At 33.9% G+C, this 25,029-nt stretch overlaps 1 protein-coding gene across 2 annotated transcripts; it reads right to left on the bottom strand.

The window, feature by feature from the left end:
• Positions 1–4,209: 4,209 nt before the first annotated feature.
• LOC110030018 (digalactosyldiacylglycerol synthase 2, chloroplastic) lies at positions 4,210–19,157 on the bottom strand. 2 transcript variants are annotated; one of them, XM_020732554.1, is made up of 5 exons: positions 18,931–19,157; positions 15,886–16,197; positions 7,622–7,888; positions 5,231–5,580; positions 4,210–5,154 (listed from the first exon to the last, which is right to left on the bottom strand). In XM_020732554.1, the coding sequence occupies exons 2-5, from the start codon at positions 16,165–16,167 to the stop codon at positions 4,665–4,667; spliced, it is 1,389 nt and encodes a 462-aa protein (XP_020588213.1). In that variant the 5' UTR covers positions 16,168–16,197; positions 18,931–19,157; the 3' UTR covers positions 4,210–4,664. The 2 variants fall into 2 exon arrangements, with proteins under 2 accessions (XP_020588213.1, XP_020588214.1); XM_020732555.1 differs by lacking the exons at positions 15,886–16,197; positions 18,931–19,157 and adding an exon at positions 8,982–9,065.
• Between the last annotated feature and the right edge of the window lie 5,872 nt (positions 19,158–25,029).

Below are 25,029 nucleotides of genomic sequence, written 5' to 3'. Positions count from 1 at the left end.
CCAACTCCATTGATCGCTCGTTATAGAAAGATCTGATTGGTTGAATGATATCGATCGTCCCGACCATACGCCTTTTGATTGGCTAGTTTTGTGGTGTCGTGATAGGTTTTGGTCGCCCATGCCAGACAAGTTGGTCAAATGACATTAGTCAGCATGATCATACGCCTATTGATTAGCCAATTTTATCTTAGAGAAAACCCTAAGTTAGCACTTTACATTTGTGGCCAAGTCCCTAACAAAGCTAAGAGTGTTTTCTTGCAAGCCTTAGCCCTCACGTAAGTGGGTCTGAATCTCAACTTCCCATGGTTGTAGTGGTATCCAATCTTCCGTGGAGGGATTGAAACATTGCACTTGCAAAACGAAAAAAAGCTTTGTAGCTAGTCCGTTTTGTAAGAGCCGGAGAACCATTTCTCTAAGCAATCGAGAGGGAAAATTCCATGCACTTACAATTAGAGGAGGCTATGCCACATATCCACGTGTGAAAATTGTAGGTACCTATGCGAGGTCGATAGTACAAGTTCAACGTGTCGTTGAAGTGTTTTGGTTTACCTTGCTAGCATTCTCATTTGTGGCATTTTGGATAGTATATGTTTAATTGTATGAGCACTTCGGTTCAATCAACCTCCTTGAAATGATCACCACCCGCTTTAGATTTGATCATTCATCCCGAGCTGATCACCCGCTCTTTTGGGTTCGAATGACCGCCAATGTCGATCACCTACTTTGGGCGTGGTCAACCGACCTAAGTCGATTGCCCTTTCTTTTAGGTTCGATCAAACACCACATGTCGATCACCAGCTTTCGGTGTGATCAACCCTCCTGGGCCGATTATCTTTTCTTTTGAGTTCAATCGATCGTCTCATGTTGATTACACACTATTATGGGTCCATTTGATCGTTACATATCGATTGTCCGCTTTGAGTTTGATATGTCATCTCGGGTTGATTGCCCGTTCTTTTGGGCTTGAACGTCAGTCCCAGGTCAATCACCTATTCTTTTAGGCTTGATCGGCCATCCCGAGCCAATTACCTACTCTTTTGAGTGTGATCGATCGTCCTGGATCAGTCGACTCACGCTTTCAGTTCAACCAGTTGTGCGACTTGGTCGACCAGTCACTTGCATGTTTGTATGATTTTTGCATCATATTGCATGTTTATTTGCATGTGTATGAAAATCTCATTTCGAATTGATGTCTACGATATCTGATTACATATAAAAATATTTTTTCCTTGTATGTTTTGCTTGAGGCATGTTTGGATGTCTCTTCGAGCATCCATGATGGGGGTGTCTCTCGGAGATCCCCCACTTGTGGTGGCTCTTTAAGTGCACACACTTGTAAATGTCTTCCTCGCATACGATGTTGTATGCACGGAGATGGATACTTGCACACTTTGAGAGGAATTGACTCACTTATAGGCCATCTATCTCACTCCCTACGACGCTACCTGGAGAGTCGTAGGTATTTCACATTATGTTAAGCACGAGTCACACTTCTTAGTCACTGAACTCGTGCGAGGCACAATGTGTGTCTGCCTTGATGTGTGATTCTCACTTGTAAGGATCACATCACTTAGTTTGCTTGAAACTTAACATTTTTGTATGCTTCTCATTTATACGTTGTATCCTTAACATTTTCTGCAAGTCATTTTTTTTTACATTTCTCATATGCTTGTTGAATACCTTGTATGTTTGTATGTGTGCTCGGTTAATGCTCTCGGGTAAGGAGTAAATCTTTTTCATATGTATCATTTTACTCGATACAAATTCACTTGTAGTCGGCGTCTGCTTGTCGCATGGCACCTCGGGTCCTTGGGCAGTTGTAATTCCTTTCCATGGGTAGATTGTTTTACTGGTATATCTCATTTGTGTGTGTCATGTTGTATGAAGGATCCTTGCATTCATTTGCATGATGTGTGTTTCACCATTTTGGGCGCCCATTGTGATTGTTTCAAGCATCAGTTGAACAATCATAATGTATGTTTTTTGCATGTTTTCATGTTTGCCCATTTGTCTTGATGGCTTATCCTGCTCGTTAGGAGAGTGACTGGTTTTTTGGTCGTGATACTCAAACGAGCGTTGCTCATGATGATTTCTTGGTGAGCAATGCAAGTTTCTATATCACAAGCAACAAATAGTATGATTATGCTATGTATTCAAGCACTCTAAGTTACATAAAATGCGTCATGGACCCGCATTTTATGGCCCACTATTTTAAGGTATAAAAATGGATATTTTGCTACTATAAATATTATGCACGTAATTTAAAATTATGTATGTTATACCATACATGAGGCCATCTTTTTTAAAATGTCACCCAATTTCTTTTGACGTGCTTCAGTTCCCTTCGATCTTTAAGACGAGGCAAGTGTGACAACCTCGTCAAAGTCATATGGTAGCCAAAGATTTACTCTATGCACTTAGATGTCAGTTAAACACTTTCTGTTAAATTGCGTGTTAGGCTAGGAGTAGGTTACTAGGCAGTATATTTGGCACTTGATTTGGCACTTGACTATTGTTCTGTCCTAGATTGGTTTAAGCTAACCCTATTTTGATACCATGTTGAAGACAAGAGCATTCTTATGCACATTATTCACCAAAACAACCTCTATGAGAGAATGAATACAATGTTTGAAGGCACAATAGGATGAACAGACTTCATCAAGCAAAAGCTAGAAAAGTTTTTTAAAACAATATTTTACTGTTAACTGGTTTTAACAATAATTTACAAAAATTATTTTCCATAACTTTCAAACACATCAACAATAATTTAAATCTGTAGCCCTATTGTGTTTTTTTTTTTTTTTTTCGTTTTTTTATTGATAGTTCCAAACATAAATAAGCGCGAGGGTTAATAAACTTCTGAAAATTTCATGAAAACTATCTGAATATTAAAATTAAATAAAAAATAAAAAGTAAATGCTTGAATTAACATATTCAACATATTAGGTAGGAAGCATGAATTTAATTGCATAAAAAGTGACTAGCTAAAGAGTGCAGTGTATTGTGTTTCCTTGCAAAGTTCTGAGGTGAGGGCGACAGAGATTCTATAAATAACCTGAGAATTTACCATATAACACCCACACATCTATTTAATTGCACATCCTATGCGAGCCATTTAATTCTTGGGGGATTTACATACAAAGCACTCAAAACATATCTATTCACATATCTAACACATAAACCTTTCATATTTACATATAAAACATCAAAAATCGCTTACCATTTTCTTCCCTTACGGGGGAGTAAACAAAGTGCTTTATTTGTATTTTTACATAATTTATTGTGTTTTATATGTAAATAAAAAGGTTTAGGTGTCACATATGAAAATAGATATGTTTTGAGTGCTATGTATGTAAATCCCCCACTATTAGGGCATTTACATACATACCACTCAATTCCTTTGTATTTACATATCTAACATTTAAATTTTGTCTTTTATATTTATATCACTCAAATCTTTCATATCAAATCAAAAATCACTAATTTAATTTTTTTTTTAAATGAAATACATCTTTTCGTGCATAGATAAAATATTATGCTTATAAAAATTATAATTCAAATGCATGTAAATACATAAGAATTGAGTGGTATGCATGTAACCCTTCCTTACTTTGTGTACATCAGAACTTGCATATCATCTCATCCCCATTAAGGATCTAGCATCATAGTAATACATTATCCATGCTTAAAACCTCAAGCCATAATTCATATCCCCGAAAACATTCCACAACCTACTTCACCTTCATTTCATCATATTTAGGGCCCGATTAGGATATCTTATTTGGTGCGGTGGTGTTTTGATTAAGACAACTTATTTGGTGTTGATTAGGGCAACTTATTTGGTGCGATGGTATTTTGAAAACGCATATGATATGTTTGAGTAAACTATGTTTTGACAGCTTATGCATTTTCAAAACATTGAAAACAACATTTTCACACCACACTTATCTAATTATGTTGGCAGCTTTCTGGATACGTTCTAGCTTTTTCAAAAAAATAAAAAATTATAATAGTCACGGAACCTAACTTATCAGCAAATTATTGTTAATCAATTTATCAGCCGATTATTCAAAAAGCTGCAGCTGCTGCGCCAAATAGGGGACGTTTGACCACATATAAAATTTAGGTTAAAAAAATATAATAAATCCAATAAATTCAAATTTATCAAGGAGTTAGCAGACTTCAAAACTAAAAAGAGTATTATTTTGGACTAATGATTGATTAATTAAATTCCACCAATCAAGATACAGCACAATGACAATTATATACAAATCAGTCACAATGATTACTGCAAATCTGTTCCAGCACTTCAGGCCGAAGCTCTGAAATTCTCTGGTGTGGCAAAATTTTACAACAAATGATGATATTTTTGCCCACCTGTAAATAAATTTTTCATAACTATGGAATTGTATCAACTAAAATCAACGTTAACCTAATATCCTGCACATCTGCTTACTTTTACATACATACAACTTAATCCTGATGTATTTACATATCTTAACACTAAAATTTCAATTTTTACATGCATACCGCTTTATCTATGCATAACAAATGTATTTCGCTTCTAAAAATTAGAATAATGATATTTTTATGGGATATTAAAGATTTGAGAGGTATGTAAATAAAGAGAAATTAAGTAGTATGTATGTAAAGACCCCTTCTTTTTAACGTGGAGCTAGTCCTAATTCCTTGCGCATCTGTTCATCAGGTTGCAAAGTTTTCGGAATTGCACCGAATGCGCAGCGCGCCACCTCTATTCCAGAAATACTGTTGTATAAAATTGCAGAAGCTTCCTCTACCCCCTTCTTCAAATCTTGAGAAGAAATAGACATGAAAGGTTTTGAAGCGGAACGAACGATGGCTTCAGAAACATTCTTATCAAGCTCAGCAGCCATAACAAATCGCTTCGTCGCAGCTTCCCACGAGAGCTTCTCCCTGAGCTCATCTGCCACTGGCGAGGACTCTTCAGCGAGAGCTTTGAGAGTCAATTTCACAAATTCTTTGCCACTATTGTAAGTAAAACAGTTTGGAAATTGCTTGAAGAAGTCATTTGAAGGGTGATTAGCACAGACGACTGTTTTACCCATTGCTAATGCTTCTGCTGTTGTTGTACAGACCACATCCGTTGTGCTTGGATTTATGAACACCTTGTAACTACAAGAGAGAAGATAAAGAATCAAGCAAATGTACATTAAATAAACTCGAGTTGACGAGAATGAGGTAGACTTACTCATGAAATAATGGGTCGGCATGATCGCGACCAGGATAAATATTTATGGAGAGATTTAACTTTTTTGCTGATTCTTTAACTTGTTCAGAATCTTCTCCGTTGCCGAATAAATCAACTTGAAGACCTGATAGTTCATTCTGGTACTTGGAGAGCAGTTGGAGTAACTCTTTGTAGCCTTTGCTCCAGACCATTTTTCCGATATAGTAGGCACCTTTGGTGAAGGTGGTTTTGCCTTGTTGCTGCTGCCTGTGCTTCTCCATGCCAATCTCGAGAAACCTGGGGTTGACGCCATGAACATTGCAAATGATGGATCGAGGTAAATCTTGAGTTGCACCAGATAATCTTATAACCTGGAAATTAACAAATCAACATTCTTATTTCTTTGAATTACCATTGATCCTTAATATAATCCATCAGATTTACAGCCCTAATAGTTGGTATCTGTTACAAAAAGTCTGTAAATACTGTAAAGCTAAGCGTGATTAAACCAAAAAACTACTATAGAATAAGAAATTCTAATTGGAAGTCAGATACTCATAGAAGTCAACAAGAAGCATAGGCTAGAAGCCAAAGTATCAGATTCCCACAATAAGAACATCACGGGCATAAAAAACATGCCATCTTAGGAGGGACTCTGTTGGGGATTTCTCAATATAAATCTTAAAAATTTAAAAATAAAAAAATAAAACTAAAAACAGACCACACCAAACAAAATAGAAGTTTTTACATAGCAACTGCCCAAACTTTAAATAACATGTTAACCATTTTTTTCATCATAAGGACCCTCCATTACTCACTAATGAAAGTTTTGAGTGAAAATTTTGAGTAGTTGAGAGAGGTTAAATTTAAATTTTTGTATGGTTAAAATGTTATATTTAAAATTTGGTTGGTTAAAATGAAACATTCAATGTTTTGAGTGGTGGATATGTAAAAACCCAAACAAAATATTTGCTCGAGCACTCAGAAGCATGTTTTGCTTCAGAGATATATTATATTTTACCAATAAGGTTTAATTTAATTTTATTTTATTTATTATTATTACTACAGTTCCAGTAAGGAGTTGATTGCTATAGTCCTGCAACTTCAAGCAGCTGATTGCTAACTTGCCAACAGTACCGATTGTTTTAATCAAACTAGTTTTGAAAATTGTTAAATCTAAAAATGATTCCAACGATTTAAGAACTAATAGAATTATAATTGCACTTTTTTTAAAAAGATATTGTGGGATTCTGAGTTTTTATGGACTACATAAATAGGATCCCTATTGTATGATTGACTATGAAGAAAATTTTCAATTTTCGCTAACTTTTGCGTGCAGGGTTGATATGCAATCTTGGAGCGCTTTGTAGGTGTTAATGATTACTTTGGGGACAGTCTCCCTGTGCGGGGTAGATACTGAATCTTCCTTTTGGATGCTCTCTCTCCTTACTCGTGTTATTAATTTATTTTGGTTGGTGTGTGTGTGATTGAAGTGTCCTGTGCTATACAGGCCAAATACATTTTCATGTGTAAAACGGAATGGCTGCTTAAATTTCATACTGTTCACAATTTTCTTATGAATTTTAGATCAATAATTATTACATTATTATTCGGAATGAATGACCCGAGCTACTCATTTCTACATCGAAAGAAATCTATCATTGCTAAAGTTAAAAGCTGGCAACCATTGGATTGTGCTTATGTATTTAGATTGTGTATCTCATATCAGTAAAAGAACTTAATAAAAAGTAATGATTTTAAATAAATACGATGGAGCTATTTGGAGGAGTAAATTATATAATTACAATTGATTGGAGGCATAGCCTAGAGATGTTTTTAAAATTGATTGATAGTTTGGAACGCTTTTTTTATAAGAAAACAATTAATTTGATTCTAAGAAGTTCTAATTATTGAAACAAAATCAGTCATACATGCTCAAACTTATTGGATTAGAAAGCAAACAAATAAAATGATTAGAATTGAACCGAATGCTTAAAAAGTAATATGACGTATGGAGAATATCGAAATCATATGAATAATCACTCTAAGAATTGTAGATGCTATTGTGTAATTGCACATTCATTTAATTTTACTTATTAAATAGTGCATTATATAACAAATTCATTCATATCTCTAAATGTTTGTGCATTCAATGTTCAAGGAGCTAAATATATTTTGAGCTTGCAAGCTTATCTTTATGTAAAACTTCATCAAACTCTATTACAAATAAAAAACCACAAGGCCTGTTCATACTAACTATCAAAGCATAAAAACATGGAATAAGGAAAACAGACAAAATTACTTGTCATATATGGCAATTACTCTCTTTCACAAGTTCGGAAGAAAATTGCAAAAATAGACTTAGATTTAATACTTAGCAAAAAAACAATTGAGGAGTCCTGAGAAAATTACCTTATGGCAGTATATATTAATAACCCAATTATTGATGTATCTCAAAAAGAAGGCGTGTATGTGCCCATTCTTTTCCCTTTTCACATATTCCAAATAGTTGGTGTGCACAACGCCAATGACTCGACGAAATTTAATTTTCCACCTCTGTCCATGATGATACCACGTAAGATGTTCAGGTTCCTCTAGCACAGCAATATCTGCTCTCTCATCCGGAATAGTTTCTGTGATATCGCCAACGGGTAGAATGCTCCTCATCTCTATTGAAAACTAGAAAAAAAAAATTAAACAAAATTCATTAGAAAGACCAACATCAAGATTTTAACACTAAAATTGATCCTTAGATGTTTACTAAACCAATATTTAGTAATAAAGAGTAGAGCATTCTTTAGCTTTGTCATAGTTTTGTCAAGGATCAGCATCAGCCCTCGCTGTGATTGAAACTGAATCTAATTTGGTAGTCATTAAACCTTAATCTTTATATTGAATGCAACATGCTTTTAGTAACATATGATGCTCGTTGAATTAACAAAGTCATTATGAAAAAGGAAATTAAAGAACAAATAATTCAAAGAAGCAGGGAAGTCTACCTTTTATAAAAAGCAACATTTTGTGTGTGTATATATATATATATATATATATATATATATATACACAGAGAGATCACTCCAAAAGAATATATATATATATATATATACAGAGAGATCACTCCGAAAGTAATAGATCTGTTGAAAGTTCTATTTCTGATTTACAAAAACCAAGAGCAGAAGGTTCTAACGAATCAGTAGCTGAAAGAGCAAGTTTATAATCTGTAGAAGCAGCTGACTGCTTCCAATCGTTCATAAGAGAGTAAAATCAAAATAGAAGAAATTAAGCACCCTGAGTTTACTGTTCTAAAACTTGATATGTTATTTCATCTAACTTTATCCATGTCATAAGCTAGAACTCATATGATTAAAATTATAAATTCTAAAAATAAGTTCCTGAACTAGCTTAGTAGATCCTTTTCAACCCTACATTCCACAGTGTACCTACTCTTCTCGGGGATCTCGTCGTGGTACTCAAGTTTACTAGCTTATCATACTAAATAGCAGCGTCTTATTTTAAGAAAATATAACATCAATAATATGAATTATAGCTAAATAACATGTGAGAGCTAGACAAACTTAACAAGTCAAGGTTCCTACTAAGCTTACTCAAAGTACTTTAAAAGGATTAGCCCAACATGGCTCTGATACCAAAAAGAAGCAGAGGAGTGGATAGATCGCCAGATTGGGATCACACATAAATTTTTCCGAAAAAACACAAAAACTTTTACTAAGAAAACTTAAATTTTATTGAAAAGAAGACTTAGAAGACTTACAAACAAGAGAGAAGTAGACTCCGGGTTGAAGACCGGATATCTGCAACTCATGAACTGACTCCTATATATAGATAAAGAATAGGAGAAAACCACGATGTAAAACCATGGTTTCGCCCACAGGAAATAGAAAACTAGGGGCAAAAGTAGCCCACGGTTTTCAAAAAGCAAAAACCACTAGCTGAATGCAAAATGGTTTACAGCACAAATTCAATAATACAAATCACCAGCTGAAAGCAAGATGCTTTCCAGCACAGACGCACCAATACCAGCTGAAAGAAAGATGTTTCCCAGCACAGACGCACCAAAATATTCTTTTGGTTCACATAATATAGATAGTGGGTGGGGCCCATCACATGCTTCACTTAAATAAAATACAGACAAATACATACACACAATTTCGTACTTTATACGCTATTTTCAAGACATTGACCTGTTACATCCATAATGATACCAGTTAGACTACCTAGCCTTTGTTCCATCTCATACGGAGAGAGCGATGTCTTACCAGACGTTATCCTTGGTTGCTCTGCTGCGGCAGTACTTAGACTTATTTTCATAGATGCAAGGGAGGATTCGTAACTCCTCAAGTACTCGCTGGACTTGTTCGGATTCCATTCTTTTAGCAGCTCCTCGCAATTTATCGAATGCGTCACCGAATATTGGGAAGTTGAAAGTTTCCCAGAGTAACTCCCGGTGGAGATCACTGGCATCTTTAGGCCTTCGGATTGCATCATAAGGACGGGTTTGGTTAAATGTACTTCTTCCTTCCTTTGAGCTGTATGATCTTCGATCAGTTGTGCCCTTGCGCATCCATTGAAAATTTGATGCAACTTCACTATATTCTTTCTTTCCCTTAACAGTTTTTCCTCTGCTACTTCCTGAGTCCATTCTTGGATATTAAAGAATAAGAATTAAACTTCTTCTTCGTTATCTGCAATAAGAACAACGTTAATCGTGAAAGAGAATCTGCGAGGATGTTATTTCTTCCGTCTATGTGTTCAAAATGAACGACGATCCCAAATCCGTTGATAAAATCGGTGAAAACTAACCATCTAACACGAGATGGTTTGTTTTAGGCTGTTTTATTATAGAATGCGATGATAGCTTCACAATTTTTTCTTAAGATAATCTCAAATTTATCCATATAATGAATCTTCAGAGCGTTGAGTGATTCCATGCATGCATATATCTCAGCATCAATTATTGATTTTATAACGGGAAATTTTCCGCTAGCATAAGCACATACCCGTTCAGAGGATCTTGAATCATTCTTTGTCATTTTCTATTTACAGATTCCCCCCAGCCTTTCATACAACCATCAGTTTCTAATATCATCTAAGCATTTGAGGATGGTATTTCAAGATCTGAAAGTTTTTGAACAAGATCTTTGATATATTTGGATATTTTTGCTCAGCTTCCAGTCATGATCCTTTAATCGTTTATCACCATGAGGTGATGTCTTTTGATAAAGAGGACCAAGTAAAGTACCTAAGTTAGGAATATAATTTCGAGCATAATTAAGAATCTCTAATCAGGATCTCATGTCTTGTTTTTACTTGTGTTTTTCTTCTGGAAAATCGGGAATTTTTATTATGATATGAGGCTGTAATTTATTTTTTTTTTCCTATAACAACACCAAGAAATTCAATTTCAGAAACCGAAATCTTCATCTTTGTTCGGGACAGAATTAGCCCTTCTGCTTCAACAATTAAGAGACTTCTCCAAATGTCTTTTATGATCTGTCTCATTTTCACTGAAAATAATGATATCATCCATATATACAACAAGAAATTCTGTACAATTTTTAAAGCAATGATCCATCTTCTGCTGAAAAATAGCGGGTGCATTTTTAAGCCCAAATGGCATAATCAGCCATTCATATAATCCAGTGGGGGCAATAAAAACTGTCCATTCTATTAATTCAGGATGCATCACAACCTAATGAAAGCCACTTTTCAAATCGAACTTTGAGTAAATTTGGCTTCTACTTATTCGTTTTAGCAATGTGTTAATGCCTGAAAACAAATATTAATCTTTATGTGTATTGTCATTTAAGGATTTATAGTTAAATACGAGGCGTTCTTTCCCATATATTTTCTTGTCAGTTTTAGGATCAATGGACATACCTGAATTGACTATGATAGCCATTGTTTTGTATTTGTTTTTGCTTGGCCTTATTACTTTCAGTTCCAGCAGACTATCAATATGTTTTTTGAATTGATCATGCATTGCTGGAGTAATGTGTTTAAGAGGTTTATCGTGTATTGTCAGATCTGGGTTGATAATCTTTATTTTACACATCACCTAGTTTTTCGCCCAATGTTTTTGAGGATTATCACCAATACATCCATTATTTTGTAATTTTTGAAAAATTGATCTGAATTTTTTCATAAATGGATTTTCATGAGTTGAAATGTTGGAATAAAAGAATTCTGGTTGCATTTCAGTGTAGAAATCATAATCAATTTTTAATTCAAGAATTTGTTTGGAAATGATTTCTACGTCAGTAGTGGTTGGCACATGTGTGACTTCCTTATAGAAAGTGACCATGTTTCATTCAATACGCATGCCTCCCTGCATACTTCTGATGAAGTTGCAACCAAGGAGCATCTGTATGCCACCCTTTACCTCTATTTCCATATAGTATATAAGCGGAATTCGAAAACTGTGTTCGCAAATAAACATTTTTCCTTTTATTTTCTTACCAGATTGTGTAGTCGAATTTACTCCGCTAAAAGAAACCTGATAATTAAGATCTTCAAATGCAGCCTTAGGGAGATCTTTTATGCTAGCGCAACATGATGTTGCCCCAGTATGACAGTATCCAAGATTGCTTGCAGTTAGAATCTTTCAACTCCAAGTATTTCGAAAGTGATGATCATGTTGTACAGTTTGTTGATGACTCGTTTTGGAGGCTTTTGTACTTGTTCCTTAAGTAATTCGCTTAGTACTTTTATTCCACTTTCATCAACAAATTGCTCAATTTCTTCGTCTTCATTATTTTCTTCAGTAAAGACAACCTTCTTGCCTTTATCATGCAGTGTTGATTCCTGCATATCATTAAGCAAATTTTACTCCAATTCTTGTTGAAATTTTTCTTTGAGGCGATGATTTTCCTCAAGCAAATGTTCACTATATTTTACTAGTTCATAAAACAAATTGTCATTTGATTGGAATTGTAGTAAAGACAATTCTTCCTTAACTATAATTGATAAATAAAACTTTGCACAGTGGGCAAGCAGTCAACTTACAAATAGTGCAATGAATCTTCATGTTTATATTTGTAATTATAAAACAATATGAGCAGCGAGCATGTTGACATTTAATTGGTTTATTTTGCTCTCATTGATGGGAACATAGCTCTTGATCTTCGGCTAATTTGACGGCGCATCGCCAACCAAAATCTTCTTTCATCATAAATTCATATTCATCCATTGGACAATTCTCCAATGCGCTACATATATGGATGAGAGTGTTGGCTCATTCTCTTTCAGAGATTGAGCAAATTGCATCTGAAGGCTTCATTTAAATCAACAAACAAAACATCATAATCTTCAGGGAGCTCCAAATTTTTCAATATGGTTGTTCTAGCCATATTCCCCTATTTGTTTCGACATTCTCGAGCAAAATGACCCACATCACCACAAATGTAACAACGACATTTTCATGATTTAGGCTTATTTTTATTCTTTATCACACGAATAATGTGAATTGTGTGGTTTTTCTTTGTAGTTTTTGGATTTTCGTAAACCGTACCTTTTATGCTGATTATAGAAGCCTGGTATAGGGATCTTCTTACAAATTGTGAGATCTACTGCGGCAAGTTTGTACAAATCTATCAGGTACTAACATGTGAATCTGATTCTTGGTAATACCCAACAGTATTACTAGGGTATTTCTTCTTAAATACTTGTTCAATTTCGTTTCCGATAATTGGAGGCATTTTTCTGAAGAACTTCTCAGATAGCTCCGTGTTAATGTACATACGTCCTTATTTCGCTGTCAGAACTTTATAATCATTCATATAATCGAACATGCTCTTAATTTCAAAGCATGTCAACCTTTCCAGATCCAAGTATGAGCGGTTCTGTTCATCAGTAGACCCTTGATAAGGATCTTCGAGCAATATAATTCGACGTATTTGTGACAGAACATTCTGAGGATCATCCGCTATGTTTATCAGCGCTTCATATTCTTCTTCGTAAGTCATCCGCCATTGGATCCATATTTTCTTCTCTACTTCACCAAGTAGATTTTCAATAAAGAGTACCTTTGTCTTATTGTCAACAAACTGCTTATCATTGATTAAGTTCAAGGTAATAGATTCCCACCTTGATATAACATCATCGTACAAGAAAAAGTCATCAGGTAGTACTAATAGAACACCTTCAGTACTTTGTGCTGAAGGCAAAGTCCACATATTTTATTGATGTCTTCTTGAAATCAATGGTTCGAGCCCTCAAATTTTGAAAAGAATTCGAAGAAGAAGAGAGGTCAGCTTGAGAACCAATAGTGGCAGGTGGATACATAACTGGACTCATGACTGGTTCGTTAGGAGAAAAGTAGGAAGAAGAGACAGATGCATAAAGACTATCAGCCTTTGATGCCATTTTCTTTAACCGAAGAAAATCCAGATCAGCAAGTTGACCTTCAATGGTTGGATAACATGTCTGAAGAGTAGATAGGATTTCAGGCTCTTCTTCGAGAGATGAATGATTTAGTGGAGTAGAAAATAGTTCAGTAGATGAAGATTCAGGTTTAAGGGTTGGGTAATCAAGAGAAACATTCAAAAAACATATTGATAGTTTGTTGGAACTGAAAGTAATAAGGTCAAGCAAAAACAGGCACAGAACAATGACTATCATAGTCAATTCAGGTATGTCCATTGATCCTAAAACTGGCAAGGAAATACGTAGGAAAGAACGCCTCATATTTAACTATAAATCCTTAAATGACAATACACATAAAGATTAATATTTGCTTCCAGGCATTAACACATTGCTAAAACGAATAAGTAGAAACCAAAGTTCGATTTGAAAAGTGGCTTCAATCAGGTTGCGATGCATCTTGAATCAATAGAATGGACAACTTTTATTGCCCCCACTGGATTATATGAATGGTTGGTTATGTCATTTGAGCTTAAAAATGCGCCCGCTATCTTCCAGAGGAAGATGAATCATTGCTTTAAAGATTGTACAGAATTTTTTGTTGTATATATAGATGATATCATTATTTTCAGTGAAAATGAGGCAGATCATAAAAGACATTTGGGGAAGTTTCTCTTAATTGTTGAAGTAGAAGGGCTAGTTTTGTCCCCAACAAAAATGAAAATTGTGGTTCTTGAAATTGAATTCCATAGTGTTGTTATAGGAAAAAGAAAAATTAAATTGCAGCCGCATATTATAAGAAAAATTCCCGATTTTCCAGAAGAAAACTCAAGGAAAAACAGGGAATGAGATCCTAATTAGGAATTCTTAATTATGCTCGAAATTATATTCCTAACTTATGTATATTACTTGGTCTTCTTTATCAAAAGACATCACCTCATGGTGATAAACGATTAAAGGATCATGATTGGAAACTGATCAGAAAGATCAAGGATCTTGTACAAAAACTTCCAGATCTTGAAATACCACCCTCAAATGCTTACATGATATTAGAAACTTTGAGTAAATTTGGCTTCTACTTATTCGTTTTAGCAATGTGTTAATGCCTGAAAACGAAATAGTAACATGAAAGGGTGTTGGCCCATGGTCTAAGAATCTGCAATAATAATAGCAACCATGACATCACCTTCTATTTTGAAGTATAAATCATCTTATTTGTTATATGGAAGCATCTTTCTTTTTATCAATTTTGTGCTGAGAAAAAAATAATTATTAGAACCATTTTGAAGTATGATGTTCTCGAAGAAACAATGCCAGCATAAGCATTTGGACTACTTTGACATAAACAAAAATTATAATTTGTGGAAATTTTAGTTTTTTTTCTTTCAAAGTTCGATCTATGGCATTTATTAACCAATAATTTGGTTTAGTGGAATAGTAAATCCAGTTAACAAACCAAGAGAGGTGAAACTTCAATAAGCATGTGGATTGACTAAAACAAGTCATGCTTATAAAATGTTAAGGTATGAGAAAATGTTGTTGCTCCAGTATTCAATGTCCTTGCTTTGAAACTCATAAGATCGTTGGTTTGAAATATTACTTGATGATTCTCACTCCCTTTGGTAACAAGGAAATAATATAATTCTATACCCTTCTTTCCTTTCCATTGAAAGAGGAAAATGTACAAAATATTGATCCTTCTCTGAAACACTTGTAATTGAACCAGCCTTAAGTTTTTGACAACACTGATTTATTCTAATTCAAATTTTTCTTCAAAAAAAAAACACTCCTTTTACAAATGAGAATAATGAGTCCTAATATGTGATTAAACCATCAGAAGGCGCGAAAATTATATCACATTCACAAATTTCACATCCAAAGGCTTAGAAATTCTAATCTATATTTGAATCAAAACTGTAAGATATTAAGCATGTTTCATCGCAGCATAGCCATCCCATACATTCTTGTAAATTGCTGAAAGAAATTAAACTCACTATTGCAAGGCTATAAATGTCATTTTCTCCAAAAGTAAGGTGCCATGATAATCCCCTTGTTGTTTACATGAGGCAATTTTAGTCCTAGATTCTATAAAAGTGTTAAATTAGTTCTCATAATTTTTAAATTGGGGTTGAAATAGTCCTCATGGAGATTCTTTAGCCCACATTAAAAGAACATAGGGACTAACTTGGCATTTTATAGACTTTGAGACTAAAATGACTCGCTACAAAGAGCCGGAGATTATTTTAACACTTCTCATTTTTCTGTAATCATTCAAATTATATGGAAACATCACTTACTTTTCCAGGATAGAAGGTTATGCTGAATTGTGGTCTGATATTAGCCCTTTCTTCCAGCCATTTCCGAACATAAGCCTCATGATCTGATGGGCAACTGAAAGTAATTTGGTTGGGATATACTACTTCTTGATCCTTCAAAGAAAGCCATGGAATCACCAAAGTAACTTCTCTGCTACCATCTTTAGCAAGATAAGCAGCCCGAAACAAAGGGTTGACAGCAGTGCCAGTCATCCAGGGTAGGCTTGCAGTGGTAAAAATTGCAATATGCTGCTTCAAAGACATGGCTCCTTAGAAAGTTGCAAATTAATGCTTCTGCTTATTCAGAAGACATATTACCTTAGTCAGAAAAACATAAAATCAACTGGATCTCCATAAACCGGGCTAAACATTTTAAAATGGAATACACTATTACAAAAAAAAAAAAAAAACTTTTCAGGAAAATATTGACGCTTTTAAAAATCATGCTTGGCAAGAAAGACTAACAGAATAAGAAAAATACAAGCAATATTTTGACAAAAGAAACAGGAGATTCCAAACATTAGGTTCATTTATAAGCTAAGAAATACATTGTGAACCTCAATAATAATCAGCAGGCAAAAAAATTTGCCAACTGTAGTAGTGTATGTAACAGGCTTTCTAATTGGTTAAAAATGCTTGAAATGTCTAGAAACCTACTTAATATTGCAGAGAAAATACCCTTCATGGATGGATATATCATAATCTTCATTAACATTATCCCAACTTGGAGGAACAAAATGAATAATAATTATTACTAATGAAAATAGAATCCCTATATTGACACATGAATTTTGCAAAGACATCAAATAAAAAAAGATCATCACAACTATTGCAAGGAAAATGGTATATAACAGGCTTTCTAATTGGTTAAAAATGCTTAAAAGGTCTAGAAGCCTACTTAATATTAGAGAGAAAATACCCTTCATGGATGGATATATCATAATCTTCATTAGCCTTATCCCAACTTGGAGGAACAATATGAATAATTATTATTATTAATGAAAATAGAATCCCTTATTGACACATGAATTTTGCAAAGACATCAAATAAAAAAAGATCATCACAACTATTGCAAGGAAAATGGTATATAACAGGCTTTCTAATTGGTTAAAAATGCTTAAAAGGTCTAGAAACCTACTTAATATTAGAGAGAAAATACCCTTCATGGATGGATATATCATAATCTTCATTAGCCTTATCCCAACTTGGAGGAACAATATGAATAATTATTATTATTAATGAAAATAGAATCCCTTATTGACACATGAATTTTGCAAAGACATCAAATAAGAAAAGTTCATCACAACTATTGCAAAGAAAATGGTATATTGTAAAGCAAAGGTTAGATAAAGGTTGGCATGATATCATTGATTGATTGAGGCACTACAATGCCTCAATCAACCCATTGTGATTGATTGAGAAGGGATGCTGCATAGAAAGATAATTCTCCCTCACAGGATAACAAAAGTAAAATTAATCGCCAAGTAGGAAATTATTAAGATGTATGCAGCATAGATAGATGATTCCCTCTCACAGAAATACATAAGCAAAATTAATGGCCAAGTAGGAAATTATTAAGATGTATGCGTGGAGCCTTTTCCCCATACTTGTCTCATAAAATTCTGACTTCAAATCCACTTTAAATTCATGAAAATCTTGGATAAGATTTAGACCAAATCTGATTTTGATTTACAAATTTCTTAGCTATCAAACTCAAGATCACATTGACACTTTAGCTAGCTTCAAATTCATGTTGTTCTATAAAAGAAAGATAAAATCAAAGAGTATGAGGCAATTCTCAGCTTCAACCTATGGATGGCATTAAGGGCTCTCGATTCAAGAGATGATGTTCAACTATGAGAAGATTGCATGAATGTTATCTAAAGGGGTGGCCGACAACCTGAGTTAGAGAAGCATAGTAGCCGTAGGTCGAGTCCTGATGGTCAATGGAGCAACTCAGCAAGGATGAAGATCAGAGCAGGATGAGGTAGTGATAAAAAAGTAATAAAAAAGTAAAATTCAAATTATTTTCAATTACAGAGAAGTGGAAGTAGGAAAGGTGCATTAATTCACAAGGTGTATTATTTAGCATCATATATACATACATACACACACATACATACAAGCTCATAAAATTGCTAATATTATTCTTTCTCCAAATTTCGATATGGTTTGAGATTTTTAGTTGTCAAGGGTTAATAATCAAGTTAAAGGTGAACAAAAATGCAAGGAGATATGTTTAGGGTCTGCAAATATATTATATCTCATAATTATTTCTAGATTAGGGGATCGTTTATTCTATAAGGCTGTGGAAGTAAGTGAATCTCTCTGAACCACATAAATAATTTTATTTTTATTTTTTTTAACTTTTTTATATTATACTTACTACCAAAGATGCACTTTTCCCAACACTAACAACAACAAAATCAGCTACCCAAAGTTGCGTATGAAGGTATGGAATAAAATTAGAAGCAATAAGATTTATTCGTTAAAACGGTAGTTTCTCAAAGTTTTGAAAACCCTGACCCAACCTATAGCAAAAATATGTCAAGTACGGATACTAAATTTAGTAATCAGCCAACTAAAAAATCAAAAAAAACGCTTCAATTTTACATCTACGCCACAAGTTTCGACCGAAGCCTATAACATAATGCCCTAATTCACAAATCAACTACGGATGCCCTTCCTGTTTAAAGGCTTAAACTTAACAGACGCATCCCGAGCCACATAAATTAGAGAAATCTTACCACACCTGCCATACTACAATCAATAAACCCTAATTGGGGAAAAAAAAGAGAACGGTGACAGGATTGAGAGTCAGCACCCAATGGCGGGCCACCACGCAAACGAAAGCAATCCCAAAACACAACTTCAATATTTATAGGAAAATGGTTTTTCAGGAGCCGTTTGGCAACAGATTTTAGCATGTTTAAGCAGGATTTAACCTAAATATGCCAAACATTAAAAAAAATAAAACTTTAATTTAAATCCTGCAGAATCCTATATACGGTTTCTCCCCAGTCTTACCTTAGAAGGTTTAACTTAAATTTAAATCCGCAAGCCTTTCACGAATTCCTCTTTCTCCTTCACACGCTGCTAGTGCCGTCGACGCCGTCTTCGTCTTCGGGGGTTTCGGGAATTTGGGTGATTAGGGTAAAGATGAGGTGGTTTACAGCTACGATATATAAATGACGAACCGTTATGCGTTTGACTCCTATTACGTGCTCGTCGAAGCTCTCCATGCCGATCGGTTCAATTCATCATGGCATAAAATAGTCAAATTCTTCCATTTCATGCTTTCAAAACTACTTTAAAGTAATATTTTATTTATTTATTTGTTAGATTATTTTATATTTAAGGTTTGATTTTTCTTATATGATAAATCTGTGCATTTTAAATTTGGAATAATTAAGAAACATTGATATTTATCAATAAAACATCTAGGTGACTTTGAACTATGAAATTGATGTATTTGTGTGTGTCATAATCAAGTTATTGTGAATTTGATGGTTCTGAAAAATATGATTTGGGGTTTTATCATGAGCTATTATATTTGAGTGAGATTTTGAAAAACTAATGATAGAAGTACATAATTTGTAAATAGCAATATTTTAGGTTTCATAATTGCTCCTTTTAAATTTTAATGAGGTGTCTACATATTTGAAAGAGCTTAATTTAACAATTGAGGTTGTGTCATGTCCCTCCAGCCGCAATTCCAGTTCTGAAAATTCTTATTAATATAAACTATTTTGCTAGATCTAAGGATATTTTAGGACATTTAACAAAAAATTTGTACAATTGGACTTGATGTGTGTGTGATGTTTTGCAAACTCGTGCCACATATCACTTTGAGTAATGAGTTGTTCAAATGATACTAAAGGCCACATAATATTGTGCAATAGTTTTTGAGAAGTTGGTAGTCTTCTTTTAAATTATGACATGAGATATGTATTCAAACCACATTTTATATACTACCACAAATGCTAAACTTCCCAATATAATTTAAAAAAAAGGGTCTTGCTATGATGATCTCAATCTAAATACTCGTTCATAACAATATATTGGTTGAAAGTAAAATAAAAGAATCCCAACAAGCCATTTGAGGGCTCGCCAAAAAAAGTTGATTCAATATTTATTGATATTTTTTAAGGGCTTGACTGATTTACTATTATTAAAAATAAAAACATATATTTGGTGTTTAATTTGACATAAAATGTAAAATGAAATTTTATTTTTCTCTTAATGTAATGCCATTAAAATCATAAAGTTCTTATAATTATTTATTTACTTTAAAGCCTCATGAATTTCTAAATACATTATCAAATATTTTAACCACCTTCCAAATCGGTTTGAAAATGTCTAAATATTAGGTGCACAATCACTCGTCTAGACAAGCATTATTATTTTTATAATGACTAGAATCAAACTCATTTTCCTGGCCTACCCTATATTAAATCCCGAATCTGGATTTTAGGGCATCACCCGAGGGCGAGAAAGAGCAAGCGGCTAGCTAAGGCTTCAAACGAGAGCGAATGTTGACTAAATTGAGAGAGAGATAGAGAGAGGGGGGGGGGGGGGAGAGCAATCGATGAACGTGGGGAGCTTCGATGCAATTTTGCAAGGCAAAGGTTGGTGACATCCTTTAAAAGATTCAATAATTTGGTGACTTTGGGTAGGGTAGGGGTGATTTATTGTTTTTTTTGGTTGCAATAAGGCCTAGGGAGAGGAAATCGAAGAAGGGGAAGAGTAAGTTGTCATTGACTTCTCCTTCTCTATCTTCCTCTTACACTTATGTCTTCTTTTTCTTTCTCGATGAAGCAAAGCACAACATTAACATAATTTAAATTCCTCGTATATATGATGATGATTTGTTATATTATTGTTAAACTTTGATTGAACATGATATTGAATCATTTAAGCCCCGTTTGGGAGGCCTTTTTTTGTTGCGTGCACATTTTGGAATCGAAGAAATCGCATGTTGGTACTTTTAATTCTCATGTGTTTCGCGGATGGGGGGACCGCATTTTGTTGAACACTAAAATGGAAGAAGGCCGGGGTGGGGGTGGGCGGGTGAGTTTCGGGTCTGGATAGAAGTCCTAACGCATTCCTTTCTAGTGTATACATGCTTTATTTTATGTTCCTCATTTGCTATTGTGAATATGGTCAAGCAGATGTTAAATAGGTGTTTCGTTCAATGGAAACCATAGCCAGGGCTTGGTTAGTTTTTTACCAGAAAACCTAACATATGGCTTCGATCACAGGAGTTGATCGAGCCTTCTTCTCAATTGTTGCAAATATAGTCAGGCAGAGCTCTTCATTATTCTGTCGTTTCGAAGGATAGGTCAGACAGATTGATCTGTTGTTGCATAATCCCCACTTACTTCCTAGGTTTGATATGAGTCCTAGCACATTCCTTCTTAGTGTATGCAGACGGTATTTTATGTTCCTCGTTTGCTATTGCAAATATGTTCAAGAAGATGTTAGGTGTTTTGCTTGACGGGAACCACAGTTAAAGGCTTTGCCAGTTTCTTACGAGGAAGCATAGCAAGCGACTCCGATCACACGACGTGATCAACCCTTCTCCTCTATTGTTGTGAATATGTTCGGGTAGATTTTTTTATCATTCAATCATTTCAAAGGATATGTCAGACAGATCGATTAGTTGTTGCAGAATCCACTCCTAACACATTCTTTCCTGGGTTGGAGTTCACTTCTTTAGAAATATAATTAACTATTTGGGTTTACCCTTGCAGGGATGTCATGCTCCATAATAAAATAAATATTATCTTACACCCATATAGTAAGAGAAAAACTCCTAGTTAACATTGACTCATAAATCATATGAATTTTCATAATCCGGATGATTAGAATAATTCAAAGTAATATTTTTTCACCTCAGAGTAGTATATTATTCTTAAAATAACTTATCTGATCATTAAAAGAAAAAAATCTTTTGAGATATGAGCTAGATGCACTCGGGAAAAAAAAAAACACCAACACCATAAGTCGACTTAAGAGGTCGACCGACAGAAGTTGACCCAAAAGGTTAGCCACGAGAGACAAATTGCAAGAGGTTGGGCATGAAAGAACTTCCACAAAAGATCAAATATGATAATCCCCTGAAGCTTAAGGCTTACCTATGTTACTGAAGTAGTTAATATAATGATGACTTCTCCAAGATTCAAATTCTTTAGTGAGAATATGACCAAATTATACACTTCTCGGTCTAGAGGTGTATAAATGATAGGTCGAGATGTGTTGTTTCATAAAGACCAACCCCTATAAATAAGGGATATTAAATATAAAAAGAATTTAAAACTCACATGTTCAGAGAGCTAATGAAAAATCTTCTATGAATCTCCCTTATCTTGCTTATTTTGATCTCAATTTAACTAGTATTTTTTGCCCCTATTTTCTCTCATTTAACATGCTTTATTTTTTGGGTGTGATTTAAGATTTGGGTTCCATAATAACTATGAAATATAAATTAATACATTCTTAATACATCATATTGATCTACATGAATCTCAGTGCATATTTTGATCGTAAGTTTAAAAAATTCAAATTGGAAATGCTCGCACTCAAATTTATGATTAAATGGAGCGTTTCAATGAGACAAATTAAAAGATATAAAAAAAATGATCTGATTCAAACCTAAGTGAGCCCAAATAGTGCACTTAGAGTACAAAGAAAAGTTTTGGAGCATACATGAAGATATCAAATGTTCTCCAATAATGATAAGCTTATAATTAAATTGAGTGTCTTGATGAGACATATCTAATGAGCTAAGGATTTCTTAATTTTGACATCATTCATAAAAAAAACAAAAAAAATGAAATACTTGATGGAGTCATCCACACTCATGCAATATTTATGACTGATACCACTCACAAAATATAAAAATAGATTTATACTCTCTTCATGTAAGGCGGACCAAATTGTCGTGATAATGTTGAAGGGACCTTCAAGCTCTTAAGGATTCTCAAGTTTCATCATTATTAGACCCTTCGTAGGTCTTCGCCACTGCAAGGCCACCGTCACCCTACCTATACCAAGCCACCACCACCATGTCAGACTTTTGATTTCTGCCACTGATGCGCCCCTAGTGTGTGTAGTTTTTCTGCGTGTTTTATGTCAATTTAAATCCACGATACAGTGCAAAAAACTTGACCCGTCACAAAATTACGCGATAATTTAACTTTCAAAAATATGGTAAAAAACTTGACTCAATTTATATTTAGCGGTTAAAATTAAAATGTTATAAAATATATCAAATAATTCATACACTAATGGTTATACGAAAGTGCACGTATCACTTCAAGTAATATAGAACTTTTTTTAAAAACCCCAATATCGATCCCACAGAGAAGCGCATTAAAAAATCTCTTAGGTTAATTCTAGTCTACTACAATCAAATCTTAGTTTGGAAGATGAAGATTCTTATGATAATAACGTAAATCACAATATTTAAACTATGAATATTAAAGTAAGAAAGACAAATTAAAATGGGTTTAATGAATGATAACAAAAATGTAACTAAAAGAACTAAGTTTACTAAATTAATTTCTAAACATCAAAACCAAATTTACTAAGATTAAACAAAGTTTTGTGACAATGAGTTCAAATTTAAGAAAACCTTCTTCTCATTTACAATGAGTATATGAATTGTGAAGAAATTAAAATCATTTAAAAATATATAAAAAATTTTTTTTGTCAAATATGAGCAATCGTATTCTTTACCATATTCTGAGTGCTATAAAAAACATTGACTAATCTAGAATTTGAGTCCTAATTTTGTGGTTAGGCTGGGAGGATACATGCTGCTACTCCAAAGCTCCCACTATTCCCTCACCTGAGGGTTAACAATCTCGCATCAGTTTATCTCGCATCAGTTTCTCTCGCATCAGTTTCTAATCAACTGAACCAAATTAGAGATTTTAATCTGTCACCTTAAAATATTCAATTTTGCATCAAACAAATTATTTTTCCCTATTTATTTGCACTCAATTTCATAGATGACAAACTCTCTCATGAAAGCAAATGTGATTTTCCCCATGTTATTGAAATCATAGCCCTTTCGAAACATATGTTTCTCAACACATTTTAACATTTCAATTGATCAGATCAAAAAGTAAATGAAAATTAGAGTTTGAATCATTACATATTACTGACATTTAAAACTGTATAAAACAAAATCACTTCTTCATAAAACCATATCTTAAAGTAGAGAGAAGAATAAAGAAGACAACTAAGAATTCATGAGAAGGATACGACAAAACACAAATTTCATATATAAAAATAAGTTTACAAAATAAAGAAAAAAAAAGAACACAATTTATTTCACAATCATTCCCAAGCAAATCCCTAGAAGTTCTCTTCAAGTACTTTCCGTCTTTAAAAGTACTCTCAATTCTCTACTATAAATGTATTGAAGAAGAAATTTGTCACCTTCCATCTCCTCTTACAATTCTTCAATAAAATCTCCAAGCCCATCCTCTCACTCTCATGCCACACACACACACACACACATAAAGCTCACACCTACACAACTCTTCTTACTTTAAGCCCTAGACTTCCTTCTCTTTTATAAAAGGTTGTCTCCCTCCAAAAAAGATTCAAAATTTCCTCCAAAATTCTATCTAAAAGTTAACTCTTTTGAATTCAAAATACATGTTCATTGATCCAAGAGACATATCCCTTCATAGAAGAACCTTCCAAAGTGTTTAAATGCATTGAATCACTCCAAGGGTTTTTTAGAACAAGCGTCCCTTTGGAAATTCACGCAAAAACTTGTCCCGAACCGCCTTAATCTGCAAAAAAGTCATGTCCGAAGCATCTGACGCCAAATTGGCGCATCATGCGTTAGTTCTCTGGATTTTGGCGCATCATGCGCCACCCTGCAGTAGCTCCACTATTTTGCTCCGTTTCGCCCTGTTTTAGTCACATTTCACTCCTAACATATATACCTACAAAATAAACATATACCTAACATATATACCTACAAAATAAACATGAAAATAACCTTTATTTAAAGTGTAATTTCATTCAAAAACATGTGAGAAATATAAAGTAGATTAAACATAGAAAGACATCGAAATGTGTCAAGTCACAATTTTCTTTCTTGCT

Source organism: Phalaenopsis equestris, unplaced genomic scaffold (genome assembly GCF_001263595.1).
Source record: "Phalaenopsis equestris unplaced genomic scaffold, ASM126359v1 Scaffold000632, whole genome shotgun sequence".
Classification (NCBI taxonomy): Eukaryota; Viridiplantae; Streptophyta; class Magnoliopsida; order Asparagales; family Orchidaceae; genus Phalaenopsis; species Phalaenopsis equestris.
The sequence above is the reverse complement of the archived record's forward strand: the minus strand, read 5'-3'. Positions and strand labels throughout refer to the sequence as shown.